The sequence below is a fragment of the Antrostomus carolinensis genome, unplaced genomic scaffold (genome assembly GCF_000700745.2).
Source record: "Antrostomus carolinensis isolate BGI_N321 unplaced genomic scaffold, ASM70074v2 scaffold5851, whole genome shotgun sequence".
NCBI lineage: Eukaryota > Metazoa > Chordata > Aves > Caprimulgiformes > Caprimulgidae > Antrostomus > Antrostomus carolinensis.
The window spans coordinates 20,805-39,524 of NW_010293375.1; the positions used below are offsets into that span (position 1 = coordinate 20,805).

An 18,720-nucleotide genomic window follows, 5' to 3' on the forward strand; every position below is an offset into this window, starting at 1 on the left:
ACCAGTTTACACAGTGAGTGTATAAGTAATTCGCAGTGGGAGTGTGTGATGTAACAACGAGGCTCGGTGGGTTTGCATCAGATACTCCTACGTGATGTTGTGGTCTCGTATCAGAGCTCATGTGAACTTGAATGATGTAGGATATTGTTTCCAAATGTGTGGCACAGGCTGAACTCTAGCTGGTCATTCCTGCATCAGCTGCTTGACAGCAACAAGCTGCCAAATATTCGAAGGCTGTTGTGCCCTTAGTTGCCTCTATAAAAGGCTGTTCTTTGCCAAAGTACATAATGCATTAAGGAAATAAAATGCAGTCTGGCTTCTGCTTAACTATTTTATTAGAAACTTAGAATTTCAGGCTTTTCTTGCCCAAAAGATGTTGCTGAATAGCATTCATGGTGTTTAGCTGACTGCACATATGCAAAGATTGTGAGTTTTGAGGAAAGTCATATGAGGTTTTCACCCCCCTCCCCAATTCCTAGTCTAACAAGATACTGGCTGCCTTAAATTTGCTACTGCAAATTTCCGCAGGGATGTGTTTTTGTGAAGAACTAACTGGATTTTACTAATATACATGTGAAATTAAACTTTACACAAATGCTTGTACCGTATTTGCTGACTTTTTTTCACTGAAGGCAGAATATTCCTGATCCTTGCAACTCCTGTCTCTCTTTCCCAGGGCAGGGTGGGAATGACATTTGTGCCATCCTTTGATCTGATATGAAGTATACAGACTTAATTTTTAACACAGGCATACTGTGTGAAATGTATACTAGAAAAGCATTTTATATAAAGAAAAAACAGTGTCTTTAGGCATTCAGGTAACAGTGTCTTTGGAAGTTGCAGTCAGAAATCATGTTGCAATGACTTTACAGATCTGGTCTTCTATTTTGGCTCATCTTTGTGCAGGAGGATTGTACCACGTGTGGAGAGTTGTCTGTGACAGCAATGAGAACTAAGCACTGAACACGCAGGAAACCAGGTGTGCTTCCCACAGGCGTGGTGAGGCACTTGCGTAACTATCCCAGCATCAGCAGCACTATTCACTCAGTAGGTAGATAGGAAGCTGCCTTCCCAATTTGAATGTCTTGGCATGACTTTTCCTATGTTGTCAGGGTGTTAGATGTGTTTGTGAAGTTTTTGACAAATGTCTTCCTCTAACTTTGTTCATAAAAGAAGAATGTGACTTTAATTGCTGTCATTTGTATCATCTACTTCCATGCAGCAAACGCTTACATTACTGCGCCTAGCAGCCAGCAGGAGCCTTAGCAGTTTTGAAAAGCAGTTTATATGCACAAGGTTTAAATGCAGTTTCAGTAGCCCAGTGTTTAACCCCACATTTTGAGGCTCCAGTCTCAAAATGACCTTTGTCATGGCTTTGGTTTTTAGCATGAAAGGTCATTTTAACATAGTTCTTGAAAATAGTGTGGTGTTTGCAGTATTTATGGTATTGTGTTGTAGGTGCATAGTTGCATTTGTTTGTCTGTCAAGTACTTTTTTACTGGGTGTTTTGTCTGAGGTATCAACTGATAGCTGTAAAAATATCAACTCTGCATGACACATCTCACTTCAGAGCTTGGAGCACTCAGTATTAGCTGCCTTCTCACTTTCTGTTTATTCCTTTTGCTTGTTGCATGGCCATAAAAAAAGTGCTGCTAAATTTCTTGTATAGAAGCATTAATAGCTGAATTAAGGAAGCTGTTGGTTTGCAAAAGGTTCTTCTGAACAGCAGAATGTGAGGATGGTGTTGTGGAGGGCACGCACATCTGTGTGCTGTCCTTGCTGCTTCCTGGTCTTGACTGCCAGGATCTGTGGCTTTGGGAGCAAGACTAATGAAGTTCAGGTTTTAGTGTTCGCACTAAAATCCGATCCCTAGATCAGATCATGCGTATGCAGCCGCCAGTTTAGTTGCACTCATAAAAGTGGGAAGCTGCCCAAGGCTACTGAGTCCACGTAGCTCTGAAATGCTAAGGTGAGCGGTGGCTCCCTACTACTTAAATTTGAGATCTAGCTGTTGAGGACTGAAATGTTGCAGACTGGAGTAAATCTAAGCTTTGTCTGTTGAGACAACAGGGTCGTTGAGCAATTAACTGTGTCCTGGTAGTTGGGATCATACCATTGCTTTGAACAGAAATAGGTTGTCTGGGCAGTCTTACAGAAATATATTAATTCACTCTTCAGTTCACTCTTGTTGGTGCAGTCTTTCATGTTCAGTAATACAAAAGCTGCAGAATTTTACAGCAGAATCTGTATAGTTTGTTTAAGACTATTTAAAAACCCAAAAAGTTCACAATCTCTTCATACATTCACGCTTTTATTCAGCAAATTTGCCTTTCTAAGAGTTCAGTTATTCTCTCCTTTGTACCTGGAAAATAGTCACTGCTTCATAAATGTCTGTTGGTTTTAACTTGCAGCATAGTAGAGAAGATATAAACACTCGTATTTTTAAACTATCTAATCCAAAAAGAGACTTTAAGCCAAAAAGAGACTTTAAGAGTCTGTCATGGTCAGTCTTGGTGTTAGTTTGTCTGCTTTCACGGGGAACTGAATAGTGGCACTTAGTGAATATTTTAGCTGTAATTTTTGCTTGATGCAGATCCTACCTTTGTTCATGTGTGGGCTTTTAAAAAAATTTTTTTTTTGGACCAGCTTTTTGTTCCTTTTGGACCTCTGTATATAAGCAGAGAAAATACATTGCTTGTAGTGAAAGAAGCAAAGAAATTGTCGTAACTTAAAATAAGGCTGTGACTCTCACGACTTGCTTAACTATCTAGAAGATGTCTATCCTGTTAGCATAGAAGGTTGAGAGCTTATTAGGTAATTCCAGTATTGACTGGTTTTTTTTTTATCAAAACATTGGCTAATTTATTTTTATCAGGCTGTAGCTGCTACTGTCTTTCATTCTTTAACATGTGCTGTTAGCCATATGTCACATCAGAGGTGTGACTTTTATTTGGGGAAGCAGAAGAAGGTTTGGCAAGAGCACAACTGACTGTAAAGGGCTGTGGTCATTAAATTTAAGGCCAAACTTAAATATGAAGAAATACCACTTCAGTTTTGAGACATCTTCTCAAACACGTTCTCATGCTGTCTTTCAAACCCAGTAACTTCAGCATCAACAGCTTAAATGTGAAATTAATTCACACTTCAGATAAAAATGCAGAACTAAAATCATAGATCCTGGCAAACAGTGTTTTCACTCTTAATTTAGACAGTGGATTTGTTTGCATACAAACTGCATCATAAACTTAGAGATTACTTTTCTTTTGGAAGATCGTGTGCTCAGGAAGCCAGGCGAGTCCCAGGTTCCATAGCATGTCTCCTTCATTGTAAGGGATGGTCCCTAGCCCCCAACCTGCAAATTGGGATGGAGTCAGCTGGGCAGAAATAAGATGTGTTTAATTAAATACAACTCTTATCCCATTTTAATTTGGTTTTCTGGGTGTCGTAGCAGGTCCTAATGACTGTTAGCCAATGGTGACTGTTAGTGGTGACTGACTCTGGCTTGAATTTTATTGGAAACCTCTCAGCTGAAAAACAGTAAACAAAGCAGTGCAATTCAGATGTGTGTTTGATGCTTGTAACCCTGTTCCTGGAGATGCTCTGTTAGCTTGATGCTCTGTAACAGTTGGCGAAGTGAGAATCCTCTATGTAGGTTTCAGTTGTATTTATTGCAAGGTTTTGTTGGTGTTTCAGGAGGGTAGAGCGTACCCATCTTCAAAAATGGTTCTGTCAGTAGGCATAATTAATATAATAAAATGAGTGAAAATTCTTACCTGGTCATAATTCTGTGGCTGTAAATAGTTTAGCTGATGGGTGAGATCCTCTACTTGGCTCCAGTTTGATACTGCCCAGACTGGTCAGTGGTTGGGAGGCAGCGGTGTCTGTGCACTGCGCTTTTCAGCATTTCCAAGCAAAGAGGCTGTTCCGTTAGATGGAGACTCTCAGTACGCGCCGACGTCCCGCTTTGCCAGCTTCCGACCGCGACGTGCATCAGCAGAGGTAGCGGCGTCAGAAGTCCTCAAGCAGTCTTAAGTCACTGGAGGGATCCAGTACAACAGTCCTCTGCTCTGGAGCAGTCTAATGCCGAATGCTGCTTTTGGTGAAGGAGGCTCCTTCTCGCCTTGTTATTGAAACTTCATTACGCTGTGCTTTAATAAATTGATTGAGGTGGTAAATACTACAGGTGGCTTCTGCTTTATAAAGAAAATGAAATAAAAAGAAATAGATACTAGAGATGTGAAGATGGCTCACAGGAATTTACCCCCAGTGATTTAGAAATATAAGCGTTAATATCCTAGACGAGCACTAAAGAGATTTAAGAGTGTGGTTTTAAAGGTGACATTCAAATGCTATTTTAAGAGGAGTGATAAATGCTTGTGCTTTTCCTCTTGCCCTCTGCTTCATGCTGTAGAAGGTCCTCTTGACAGTGGCTACAAGAAGTGTAATAAATGCGCTGATATTTTCTCCCTAAAACTTATCTGGGACAAATTGCCTTCGGTTAAAATAGTCTGGCCTGGCGTTTTGCATCCAGAGAGACTGAAGGCGTCCCTCCTCCACAACAGAATGCAAAGATGTGAAAGTACAAACTTGTAAATCTTACTGCCTTTCGTCACCGATTAAGGGCAAGCTGGTATCTGCAAGTAAAGTCACTACTAAATTACAACAAAGATGCAGAAATAGATGTTTTTATTTGCTAGGTGGATGGGCTTCCTTTCTATATTCCTTCCTATAAACCTTTATAACGCTAAAGTTTATTTTGAAATATAAGACATAGCATTTAAAATTATGATCTTAAGAAGGAACGGTAGCATTAGACTAGTTTTGTTCATAATAAGCAAATCCAAACAAAATCTTTGGAGTTGTTGCAGGGAGAGGACAGGGGACACGTTTCAGAACGTTCCAGTCTTTCCTGTGAAAAACCTAAACGGGAACTTTTCTGAATCTACTCTGTTACTGTGTGTTGCTTTTTTCTCTTTTCCCCAAGTCCAGGCGTGTACCTTTTTAGGTTAGCATTTTATTATTTAAATTATTTTGCCATTAGTATTTCTCTCGAGTGAGTTTTCGAGATTGTAATTTTGGAGAAAACAAAACTTCAGTGTGGTCCTCTAAAGTGTTGTAGTTGCAGTTGGTGGCATGATTGCCTGAAGATGAATAATTAACTGCAATGATAGCGTTCCCTGTTATCGTCATGAGATAAATTAGGGTATGGATTGAGAAATCTGCCCTGTCATAGAATGAAGCTTTTGAATTTAATTTTCTTACACAAATTGAGCATGTTGTTTTGCTGAAATGGGGAAAGACGTCATGCCTTTTGGTTTACAGCTTAATTAAATTAGGATAAGTTGTGTGTTGTTTTTTTTTTTAATTTATTTATTATTATTCTTCCTAAATGTTAAGTCTTGGAGTTTGGTGTGTTTCAAAGGGACACCTCTGTGTGTGTGTGAAAAATCTGTGTCCGTATAACTAACTTTAGTCTGTCATAGGACTTGGTGCTTCTGCTTGCTCATCTGATTACGCAGCTCAGGGGAATAAGGTTAAGGACATGCTGTTGGTAACTAGAGTGTTTTCAGGGCTTTAGTTCGGCAGATGGGCTGCTTGGCTATATTCATACATCTGCCTACCTGCTGTGGCAGCTGCTGCTGCTGCGTGTTATGTTCTTTTGTTCTGTTCCACCCAAGAAAGGAGCACTAGGAAGTGTGGTGAATGGTTTAATTTAAGGTTAAGGCTAGTGTTTTGCTTGCTTCCTAACTCTCTATCGTAATAAAGCTTCTGATAAAGCTAATGAATCCTTTGTAAAGTCAAATAGATTTTTAAGATGTATTCCAGGGGCTGGAACTAGCTAGCATTGTCTAAAACCCAGTCAAGTATGTTTTCTTTATATTTCCTGACGTTATTTATTTCAATATCTTCCTCTCTTTCTCCCCCTTCCCCCACTTTTTCTAGGAGCAGTAACCAGACTTTGCCTGACACTGCGTGGTCCAAAAGAATTAAGGAAATATGGAATGACATGAAGGAGATTAGTTGAGGATTAAAGGCTTTGAGGACAAAACACCTCTCCGAGGTGAAGCACAGACTAGCATTCTAGTTGTAGCTCCGAGGAGCTGTGTGCTGAAAAAATGGCAGATCCAGGAATGATGAGTCTGTTTGGAGAAGATGGGAATATTTTCAGTGAAGGGTTGGAAGGTCTTGGAGAATGTGGATACCCTGAAAATACAGTAAATCCTATGGGGCAGCAAATGCCCATGGATCAAGGATTTCCCTCTTTACAGTCATCTCTTCATCATCCCCCTGCGAATCAAAACCAAGCCAAGTTGACCCATTTTGATCACTATAATCAATACGAACAGCAGAAGATGCACCTGATGGATCAGCCGAGCAGGATGATCAGCAGCGCCCCTGGGAATGGTATAGCCTCTCCTCATTCGCAGTATCACAACCCTCCGGTTCCTCAGGTTCCTCACGGCAGTGGTGCTGGTGGTCAGATGGGAGTCTATCCCAGCATGCAGAATGAAAGACACGGGCAGCCCTTCGTAGACAGTGGCTCCATGTGGGGACCACGGGCAGTTCAAGTGCCAGACCAGATCAGAGCACCGTACCAGCAGCAACAGCAGCAGCAGCAGCCGCAGCCGACACAGCCGCCGCAGGCGCCCTCTGGACCCCCCGGGCAGGGCCATCCTCAGCACATGCAGCAGATGGGAAACTACATGGCTCGTGGTGATTTTTCAATGCAGCAGCACGGTCAGCCGCAGCAGCAGAGGATGAACCAGTTTTCTCAAGGCCAAGAAGGCCTGAATCAGGGAAACCCTTTCATTGCCACCTCAGGACCTGGCCACTTGTCTCATGTGCCCCAGCAGAATCCCAGTATGGCACCTTCTTTGCGACACTCAGTCCAGCAATTTCACCACCATCCCCCCACTGCTCTCCATGGAGAATCAGTAGCCCACAGTCCCAGATTCTCCCCTAATCCTCCCCAGCAGGGTGCTGTTAGGCCACAAACACTTAATTTTAGTTCTCGGAGCCAGACGGTACCCTCACCTACTATAAACAACTCAGGGCAGTATTCTCGATATCCTTACAGTAACCTTAATCAGGGATTAGTTAATAATACAGGGATGAATCAGAATTTAGGCCTTACGAATAACACTCCAATGAATCAGTCTGTACCAAGATACCCAAATGCTGTCGGATTTCCATCAAACAGTGGTCAAGGACTAATGCACCAGCAGCCCATCCACCCTAGTGGCTCACTTAACCAAATGAACACGCAAACTATGCACCCTTCACAGCCTCAGGGAACTTATGCCTCTCCACCTCCCATGTCACCTATGAAAGCAATGAGTAATCCAGCAGGTACACCTCCTCCACAGGTTAGGCCTGGTAGTGCTGGAATACCAATGGAAGTTGGCAGTTATCCAAATATACCCCATCCTCAGCCGTCACACCAGCCCCCTGGTGCCATGGGAATTGGACAAAGGAATATGGGCCCCCGAAACATGCAGCAGAATTGTCCGTTCATGGGTATGTCTTCGACACCGCGGGAGATGGGTGGGCACATGAGACCAAATGGTTGTCCAGGTGTTGGCCTTGCAGATCCACAAGCAATACAAGAGCGACTAATATCTGGCCAGCAGCTTCCTAGTCAGCAGCAGTCTTTTCAACAGCAAATGCCAACCTGTCCTCCCATGCAGCCTCATCCAGGGATACATCATCAGTCTTCACCACCCCCACATCCTCATCATCAGCCTTGGGCACAGCTTCACCAGTCACCACAAAACACACCACAAAAAGTGCCTGTCCTTCAGGTAAGCTACTTCCAATGAGTAGAAAATGTTTTAAATTACTGTAAATGTCTTCCTGGGTACACAAGATCTGTGGTTTCAGAACAGTTCACCCTGTTTGTTACTGGTTACGTGGCTTTCTTGGTGCACAGAAAATGAGGTTCGGGTAGCTTGCTCATGTCCTTACAGTAATTTTTATGGGATAACATTATGAATAGACCGAAATATGGTACAACCAGACAAGCTGAATACCTACCTTTTTTTTGTGCTGGCTCCTTTGAGGGGAAAATAGAAAGCATGTATGAGAATTGTCATTTAAACAATTAATTTTTGTATTTGCAACTGGGAGGAGGAAGTGTGCGTTATAATGGGTTTGTTTTGGCCAAACTGAGGGTTTTCTTTAAATCCTAAGGGAATGTTTTGTGGCTTTAAGTTAAAGCTGAAATTTTTACTTGTGAAAAAATTTTCAAGGATGAACTTCTTGAGCTCTAAGTAATGCCACTGAGAAATGATGGGGCAACAGTTTATGCAAGAAGAAGACACCGGATGTGAATCATAGTCTGAAATCAAATCTTCTGGGGCTTAAATGAAATCTCAAATAGGATAGAAGTTTTATTTTACTGAGTCTCTGATCATCCGGGTTTCAATGGAAATGTATTACTTCCACATCATTTTTCAATTAAAAGCTAAAAACGGTAAAACATCTTGATCCTCTGTAGCTTAGGAGGTTTGACTACATGCTAGTATGTTAAGCTTCAGCTGAAAAAGTGCCTTTTGGGACCTTCGAATTTGCCATTTCTTGCCTGTAGCTCTATCAGTCATCGTTCCGGAGGTTTTGGTACTGAATGAATAGCGGTCAAGGTATCGGAAGTTTAATTTATTTTAATTTAGGTTTTTTTAAACAGTCAGTAATTAATGCCAAGTAGCTCTGCCCATAAATATTTGGAGGTAATTGTTGGAATGCAATCTTAATGATAGGATGTTACAATAAGCTTAATAAATCATAAAAACAGCTGTCCCAGCCACTGTCCCAGGCCTGTGCGCGAAGCAGCTGCTCGGCAGTCGCCTCCGCTGCTGCCTGCCGGCTGCTCCTCTTGGCCGCTCCGCACAGCGTGAGGTGGGTCTGGGAGGCAGATGTACGCACTGCAGAGGGGCAGCTGACAAGGAGTGGTAGGTGGAGCAGCTCAGCAGCTGGGAGAGGCTTCCACATTCCTTGTGGAAGCAGGAAAGGAGAGGGGAGTGCTGGAGGTGCCCTAGGGTAGGGAAGCCCTGGGTGGGAGGTCAGGGACTAGGCTGGGCAAGAGGAAGGACGCTGTCTTTCTAGGAGGGAGGAGGAAGTTCTCCTCTTGAAGGGGCAAAAAATACCTTCAAGGCCATCTTTCCCTCCCCTGCCCCCCCCCAAAATTGGTGTGAAATTTTATACCTGTGTTGGCTCCTCCTCCCCTGCCCACTGCTACACAGGCTTTGTTTGAAGAACCTAAATTCAAGTTCTCACACGCAGATAGAGTTGTGTGTTCCTCCTTGAGAGAGGAGCTCTTGACATTACATCTTGTGTTATTGACTGTGCAGGTAAGCAGGATGAAAAAGGAGAGAACTCCAGACTAGATTAAAAAAAACCCAAGAGAAGGAGCAGATATTAGGAAAGGGGGTAATGACAGCATGTAAAAATCCATATGGAAAGACTGGGGATCAGAAAAAGAAGTAAATGATATGATTTTTACCCTTAAGATGAGGGCTGACACATCTAGTAGAAAAAACTTGATAGAAAATTGTAGAAATGGTAATGTAAGACTTCTAAGTAAAGGAACAAAAACTGGTGCCACTGGGTTCTGTCATAACTAGTGATGGTGGGAATTTGGGAAGGGAAGAGTTGAGATCCACTGTGCCCTGAAGCCGTGGTGTTCTTCACAGGAGTTAATTCCTTGTTTCATCAGGTAAACCTTTTTTGGCAGCAGGAGATGATTTGGGAGGAGAAGGTTTACTTGTAAAATGGACAGGCTTGTTAAACGTTCTTGGGACATTCATTTCCCTTTAATCAGTGAAGAAGTAAAGTGCAGGCAGCTCAACCCTTAAATGAGCTATGCAACCTATTACAAAGTTCTAAACTGCAGACGAATAGCTTGAACAAAGGTAAGTGCTGAAACTAAATAATTGGAGGAAAACTACATGATAACTCAAGTTACTTGATTAAAATCAGTAATTCAAGCAGTTGCAGCTAGCCAAGTAACTTATCTGTTAGACTACTTCTGTTAAGTTTGTATTTGGTAAAAGTTACTGTTAACATGTTCTCCCATTAAGTAATTAGTTTGGGACCTGACTGTAGTTAGTGAAACTCTTGACAGACAGGCATTTCCCCCTTGAAAACGGTTTGGATGAAATAAACACTGTTCAAATCAAGGAAAACTCAGCTCCTCCCCAACCCCTGGAGAAAAACACAGATGAACAAAACCCCTGCCCTTAAGACTGAATACAGAATTTGTAGCTCTCCTGCCTGAGTCGTGGTTTTCCCTTCACATCAGTTGGCAGAAAACTTCTCACCGAAGAACAGTTATTTAAGTGCCTGGTTTGTTTTTATTTGTATAAAATGAATCAACAAAATGAATATAGTTAGTGAAATGGAAATCACCGTGTACTTTTAAATCAACAGAAGCCATCTTAGTAATTATTTTTCAGTGATTTGAAGCTAGCCTTATCATGGGAAGGCTGTAATACTTGTGGTTAACCAAATTACTGTTTAGTTTTTACATATGTTGGAAGGAAAGTGAAGCTCTTTTGCTTTTAACTTGGAAGAAATCGCCGTGTCGATTCTTGGGCTTGTTATTTCTTTTTTGTGTGCCAAACTGCAAATTATTTTGGCTGGAAGACAGAGCTGGTGATTGACAATTCAGCTGGTTTAGATTAATAGCTGAAAACTAGACATGGTTATTAGGACCTTGTTAGTAGTGGCTTCAGTAGAGTTTGGTAGAGCCATAAGAACCACCGTAGCGTTGGGACAGTCAGTCAGCGTGCTCAGAGGCATCTGCGTTGGGCTTGTGAGCTTGTGCTCTTCAAAATACTCATAAATGATCTGGAAAAGAGTGAGGAGTCAGGTGGCAAAGTTTGCTGCTGCTGTTAACATACTCAGAAGCTGAGTACCAAGTGCAGACATGGTGAAGAGCCTAGCAATAATGAAACTAAATAATCAGAAATACAGCAAAAAAAAATGGTTGGCCATAAGTTGTATGAGTCAAGGCTTGGCCAGGGGAGGTTTAGGTTGGGTATTAGGAAAAATTTCTTCACTGAAAGGGTTGTCAAGCATTGGAACGGGCTGCCCAGGGAAGTGCTTGAATGGTTTAGATACCTCCCTGCAGTTGGAGCACGGAGTGTAGATGTGACACTTAGGGATATGGGTAAGTGGTGGACTTGTCAGTGTTAGGTTTGCGATTGGACTCAATGATCTTAAAGGTCTTTTCGATTGTAAATGATTCTGTTATTCTGTGGTGCCTGAGCAGTGAAATGGCAGGCAAAGCCCCCTCCTTAGGAACAGGGTCTTGGTGTTAGATGGCTATCTGAAAATGTGCTATGACAGTCAAAGAAATAAAACTACAGAAATTGTTATGGAAGTAGTAGAGATCAAAACAGAAATCGTTGTTGCGTTGCTACACGTATGCATGGTATGCTGATGGGGGAAGTGCTCTGCAGCTCTGGGTCCCTTCCTCAGACCTCAGAAATTACAGTAGCACTTGAAAAAGCACAGAGGAGAGAGATTTAGGGGGGAAGGGAAGGGGAGAGATGGTGAAATCCTCTAAAATGGTGAGTGATGCAGGTGCATGAAGAAGGTGAATGTGAAACAAGGGTTGTTTGCCACCTGGTTTTGTCTCTTTTAGGGTCTTCAGCAAATTACCAAAGGGTGAGCTCAGAACCGTGCATTAAGATGCTGCTCTCTGAGATGTTGTGCAGAAAAAAGCATCATCATTTGATAAACAGGAAGGCACCACATTTGGCTGAGCAGATCTGTGCCATAAATAAGGAGTGACTGAGAATTTGTTATTGGGGTGCATCTACTGTGTGTGTGCTCAGTTCTTTTACTCTTCCACGGGCTTTATCAGAGATGGGATGTCAGGTTAGACAGGCCTCTGGGGGTCTGATGCTGTGCATTTGCACTTGGCATATTGTTATTTTCAGATGGTTTTATTGGTGATCGAGTGTAGGAGTTTTCTTTGCCAAGAATAGTCTATCCTGAGTGTGTTCCACAAATGTGACCTACATTATTTATAGTCAAACACAGGAATACTTAAATGACCAACAGTTATGGTATAGCCTCCATGGTTGGCTCAGTGGTAGAGCTCGATGGTGGCCATTGTCAGTGCTGAAGGATGCTGCGTTGCAGTGTCCAGCTTCTTGTGGAGAAGGAACTCATTTTGTGTGCGTTACCGGTTCACCGCCAGGTTTACTCTGCTGGCCTTACTGTCTGCGGGCGTGTGACTTTGCTTTGAATCATAACTCAGGACTGTGTTTGGTGTGAACACATTCTTTTGAAATTTCCTGCCCTCCCTTGCAGGAGAAGAGGCAGGGAAAGTCCTGCTGAGTCACCAGCTGGGTCACCCCTGTCACTGGGTCTTCCTGCATTTTCAAACCCTGTGTTGCTGCCTCAGTGTGATTTATACCTGGATATACCTGAATGGAGAAGAATATTAATGAAAACTACTGTGGTCTGGAGTGGTTTGACACAATACTCTTAACACAACAGAGAGGACATGTTAAGGCAGTTACTGCTGGCACGTTAAAATGAAGTTGACTTTCTCCTGAGTATTAATGCCTGAGAGCAGTAAGAAGAGACTGACTTCTTACTTATCTCCTTATTGTCTTTGCATAACCAGTTATCTTTCAATGTGTGTCCTATAATTTTATTTAGTAAGACATGGTATCATTTCAGATGGTTAGGATTTTTCCGATAAATTAACATTCATAAGCAGTGTCCCACAGCTCCAAAGAGAACTGTTAGCTTCTGCATCCCTTGAGCGTTTAGCTTTTTGACTATTTTGTTGTCAATAAGAACAACTCCAAATTTTTTTTTTAATTGAAAACCACTGTTGGGTCTTTTTTTTTTTTGATACAGAGGCTATTTGACGTGACTGCTGGCTGGTCTTTTGGAGTACTGTATGTGCTGTACATTCACAAAATCTCATGGCTGCCCCTGGAAATGCTAGTTTCCCTTTTTAAGTGTTCATAGACCAGCAAACTAGTGTACGCTGGCAAGATTGTTGAAGGTGCTGGACTAAATGGAATTAAAAAAACTGCTAATACTGAACCTTGATTACAATTGTATATTATTTTTATCTGTAGATATGCATACGTGTGCATGTGTGTATTTATATAAAGTGCATGTAAAAATCCTAGGCCAAATCAGAAGGTGTGGAGCATGAGGAAAGAAAAGCTGAGAAGAAAATCCATAGTATTCATCTAAAAGTAAAGGGTGATAACAGTAATTTTTTCTTAAAAGTTCACAGGCTTCTGCTGTATTTTGTTGAGGGTCTGAAGAACTTGTGTTTTGAGCAAAGTACACAATGTAATTAACTGTAATTTTCCAAATAAAAGAAAAGTAGACTGTTAAAGCTGCCTTTGGTTAAAAGTATTGAAGGTATTTCACTACTGTGGAGTAGAATAATCTGTTATGCCGATAACCTGATCCATCCGTGAGCTAGTTTGAATGCACATCTCTCAAAGGGTATAATAATTAATATGAAGTACTTTGTCCAACAAAAGTTCATGTTCTAAAACTCCTCAGATGTATTCCAGTGTAACAGTTAATATTGACATATCCAAAGGCTTATTTCCTCCTCACCCTTGAGAAGGCTCATATGTACTTCTGTAAATAAGGGTTTGCAGTGATTCTGCAGCGAATTGAATAGGCTTTTCGGCCAAAGACTTACAGTTTTGAGGTGGTTTTGCTATGGATTTTTTTGGTCTTTTTTACTGTTGAGGAGGTACAAGCAACTCCAAGAATACTTCTTCCCTCAGGTGCCATGATTTGACTGTTATGAAAATAATTTGTGCCATTAAATTATGTGCTCTGGAGTTTTGGGTAAAGCCAGTTTTGCAGCATTAGCATAAAAACACAAGTCTGCATCTCATTTTGTAGGCTGAAGAGTTACCAGTCTTGTTCTTCAGCATGAGTATGTTGAAAGTTTCTGTGATATGTTGGTGACCTGAATGTGTTTTTTCTTGAAATCATTAGCATTTTCTGAGGAGTCACCTAACTAGAAATACTTTTACATTTCTGCTGCTGTTCAGTACAGTATTTTGATCTGCAGATGGTCACTTCCACTGGGATTTGGCAGTCAGCTTATTTTCCCATGGCTGAACACACTCTCCTATTTTATATTTATTTGAACAAATTTAAATCTGTTGTTTCAGAGAAGCTTTTTTTCCTGACTGAAAGCTGATAGTCTAATAAAACCCCTCATGTCTGTATCATCATCAGCCTGCATAACTTACAAGGGTGGAAAATTCAGCCACATAAAAGGAGAAATGCTTGATTTTTATTTTTTTTTACTTTTTTTCATTTAAGTTTTATTTCTTTTAATTCAGTGACAGTCTTAATAAGTAACAAGTCACAAGCGAAGTAATAATTTCCTGTCTTTTTATTATGGATCCTCCTCCTGGTCTTCCATCCTGCTCTTTGACATGGAATTTGAGGCATCCATTTGTTTTAAATTAATCTGCCTTTGCTTGTATCTTTAATGCAAGTGTCACAAACTTGCCTAAGTGTCCTTTCTTTTTTCCTCTGGGGAGAGTAAGTGTCTCAGTTCCCACTACAATGGGATACTGTCACTTTGGAGTTTGATTTTTAACTTTTGTCTGTAGAGGTTGTTTTCTCCCTCAGTTCAGTGAGCCAATGCTTTTCACTTCTGAATTTTCAGATTTGAGTTATAATGAAAGAACTGATGACCAAACAATTATGGAACTAAAAGACTGGTATTTATAAAAAGGGATAGTCTCACCTGAACAACATACCAGAATGGATGTAGTACCCCTCCTGTTCCTTTATGTTCTTTAAGAGCTTCTCTTTCTAGGTATCAAATGTTCTTTTAATTGTATGGAGGTATGTGTGTGTGTATATATATACATATATTATACAGGTGGTAATGTGGTCTAGATTTTGGAAACAAATTGCTTGTTTTTTTTTTTCTTCAGGGATGTCATCTATAAATATTTTGGTACCTTCTTTTGTCAACAGAGTTGTAAAGTTTGGTAGCTAAGGAGTGAGATTAACACCCTTGAATTTTTCATGGTGATCAAAGCATCTGTTTGTACAGATCTTTCTTCTGAAATATTCCCAAGTTTGCAGGTTTAATGATGGTGAAGCTGGTTCTTGGGAGCTGGTAAGAGCAGAGTGGGGAGTGTGGGCAGGAAGCGGTGATCAGGGAAGGGGCAGCAAAAGGATGAGCTGAGCTGATGGAGCAGCGCTGAACAGTGGGAACAGAGAGGAAAGGGATAACGTCTCTGTTGAAATGGGGACAGAGACGTTTTGGGAGTCACCCCACCTCTCCTGCACCAGCTGCTTGAGTCACCTGCCTCTTGAGCCCTTGCCAGAGGCAGCCATTTGGCGCAGTGGTGCCCGTTGCTGCTCCGCACGCGTGTCCTGGTTAAACTATCACAGCGCTGCTTCAGGCTGCTGCTTTGTGTCACCGTGCTGCGGGCAGACAGTCCACTGACAGCTTCCCAGCATAGCTGTGTGAACTCAGTAACTCTCAGTATCTAATCTGCTTTTTTAAAAAAAAAAAACACAAAAAAAAACCCAAAAAAAAAAAAAACCACCCATGCAAATAAAGGTGGCTGAGGTCTGGAGTACAAAGTCGTAGCTCCTTCCTTGCATCAAGGTGCCTGGTCATTGGTGAATTGGCTTAGCTCGCTTGCCAGCTTGCTTCTAGCCAGGTCACGTTCCCAGCATCTTGTCACTGTGCCACCATAAGATCACCCAGGGTGGTGGTGTGGGCATGGGAATGCTTGGTGGGATAAAATGGAGACTGCCTCTTCCTCTGGCAGTGAGCTTTCAGGCCTGTAAATACCCTTACACAGCTCAAGTTTCTGTGGCACTTGCCCTCAGTAACCAGCCCTTGAGTCCTCCCTCAGATTTCGATAAATTAAAACTTCTATTAGAAGTCAAAGCTTTGTCTTGTTTTATTGCATTAGTGACAAACAGGTCACATTCCAACTTCTCCCAGACTTTTTTAACTCTCACCTTTTGTTCCTTTTTTCACCAAATATAAATGATTGATTTTATTTCAGAAGTGTGTTTTCTTTTTTAGGAAAGGACTTTATTTCAACTCGAGTACTTGCAGCTATTTTGTTACTGAAGAGACGAAAATCCATTCACTTCCTAGCAGAGAGAGCCTGGCACAATTTCATTACATGTGTGTCATGTGCATTGAAATAAGGGCAGATGCCTCCAGTATCTGTCAATGAATTGTTTTCCTTGAGTACTGAATGGGATTTTCTTCTTCAACATAGAGAATAATTTAAAAGCATGAAAAGTTAGAAATAAAACTCAGATTCATTTCTCAGTCTTCCTTATGAGGAACAGAACTGAGAGATAGGATGGCTTAGTGATCTGAGTGTGGGTTTGATTTATAAACTGGAATCAGCATTCTTTCTGATTTTATTGACCTTATATCACCTATTTAGTCAGAATTTTCTCAGTTACGGGGCAAGGTTGGTAATAGTGTTGCCCCTGTTCATGAAGAGGGACGTACAGATAATGGACATAAAGATCCAAAACGCAGATTCCTCAAACTCTCAATTCCAATTCATACTCGGATATCTGTTACTCTAAAACATACCATCTCCCTGCTCTCCTTGTTACTCCTTCCAGTGTTGCTCTTGCTTAAGAGTGCAGCTCAAGAAGACAGAGACCAGTCTAACAGTTCAAAGCAGGAAACGCCAATTCTTGGGTAGAGATTTGGTAATTCTAGAGGTTAACCTGAGATCAGCGCAGTTACAGAAGAGGTGGAAGAAGACAAGTGGATAGGTGTCTGATCTTCCACTGTTGGGTTGGGAGGAATCTTTGATCCTTTGCTTCTATTGTTCCATCGCCTGTTAATCCAAGAATCAGATTAACTGAGGGTCTGGATGCAACTCTTCTTTCCTGTGCTCCTCCTCAGCAGTTTTATTGTGTTAGCCAAGCTTAGGGGACAGCAGCTCATGTATTACACTGAACAAGCACAAAAATTAAGAACTTCTGGGAGTGGGTTTGTATTGCATGGGTTGCTGCTGTAGAAATTAAACATCAAGGGATTTTAGCTTCTGGAGCTCAACAGGTTTCTATGGAATATTAGTAACCTTTTAATTTTGGAAAATTGCAAGTATTTGTCTTCGAGTGCAACGCTTACTCTTCAGTATACAGCACCAAATGTATCTTTGCTATATTGATGTAACATGTTGTAGGGGAGTGCCAAATACTTAAGTTTCACTTTTCACTTTTTTCTGTTTTGTTAAATATAAACTCTTGTTATTTTGATTAGAGAAGAAATTTTCATATGTAAGAGAAGAGTTCCTGAAAGGAATGTATGCCCACCTCCAATAGACTTCTTTCTCAAAACAGACTGAATAATTTAATCAGTTGAATTAAAAAACCACTAATCTATTTTAATTCTGCTAATTAAATTGTGTTTTATTATGTCTATGTAACTCCCGCACCAAAGGAACATAATGACCACAGTAACTGAGAAGTTAATACTTTTATAGATTTTTGGATTTAGTGTTCCTGCAAGAAAAGAGAGAGGACTCATAACAAGCTTCATAACAAACTTCCTAATATCTAGGAGTCAATATGAACTCTGTTTTTTCCACTCCTTTTACATCTCCTTTCTCTCCAGATGGCCCTCCATCCACTTGCATTCTGGTACTTCCTATCTTTTTTGGCCTTGCAAGACTCTGATAACTGTGATAATACTGTAATTTTCCTTACATGTGAGTGCTGAATGATATGAAGTGCTTTATTTTATTTTTGGAAGAAATCTTTCTGTACCAGCCAATTGTTGCTAAATATAGTGGGAGGCTTACAATATACAGCCCATGTTTGAATTTAAAGAGACACTTGACCATAAAAAGTTGACATCTCAGTTTACTTGTACAACTGTATATGAAATATACGGTCTTCAAAACTAGTCTAAAAATTTGGGCTTGATGGTTGTTATTCGTGTCTCACTCTGGTAATGGGATGTTGCAGATGTTTACTGGGGCAAGCATCGTCAGTTGTGGAAACAGGGCTAGATGCCTACTGTGTTGCGTAGCTCTTAAGTCTTTCTGCTGTCCACCTTTTAAATATTTCAGGAAAACTTGGTGAAAACCAGATGATTCTGTAACTAAGGCAATAGAGAGGGACTCGGGGAATTCCTGCTCTGATACAGGTTGCTCGTTAACCGTTGGTTTCGTGTTTGTAGCGCCGCCGGTGTTGCTGTTGGGTGTGTTGAGAGGGGCTCTGCAGCGGCGTTGAGCAGGGCACGGCGGAGCAGTTCTGCAGTTCCCTGCTGTGCTGCACAGCAGCACCTAGAAATGTAACTCAGGAACTGTTACTGCCCGTGAGGGGTAAGGTAGTTTGTAAGGTGTCGCTTTAGATGCAGATATCTGGTTATAATATAATACTACAATATGAAACAAAGTTTAAACCTGAAATTGCTGTAGAGATGTATGGCTTAAGACCTGGGTATAGGGATTTTAACGTTTTACTGTAGGTTGCGTAAAGAATGACTGGAGCCAGGGTACTAAAGATATCTGCACTAAAGAGAAGGTATTTAATGTTTCATAGGACAATGTTAATCAAACTGGTTGGAGAACTACGGTAAGATTTAGACATTACAATTAAAAATTATCTCAACTGGTACTGCTAAATGAAGTGTTTGTCCACAGAAAAGGAAGTGTGGGGTTTTGGTTGGGTTTTCTCCCCCCCCCCCCCCCCCCC

The 18,720-nt window shown here is 41.3% G+C and overlaps 1 protein-coding gene across 1 annotated transcript in view; it reads left to right on the forward strand.

Annotated features, from left to right (window-relative positions):
- Positions 1-6,116: 6,116 nt before the first annotated feature.
- LOC104532124 (chromodomain-helicase-DNA-binding protein 7) overlaps positions 6,117-18,720 on the forward strand; it is a gene marked incomplete at its 3' end in the record, with an annotated part of 31,896 nt that continues 19,292 nt past the window's right edge. Inside the window, exon 1 of the mRNA XM_029087275.1 lies at positions 6,117-7,802. Coding sequence (XP_028943108.1) covers positions 6,117-7,802 — 1,686 coding nt within the window. The remainder of the gene's footprint in view (positions 7,803-18,720) is intronic.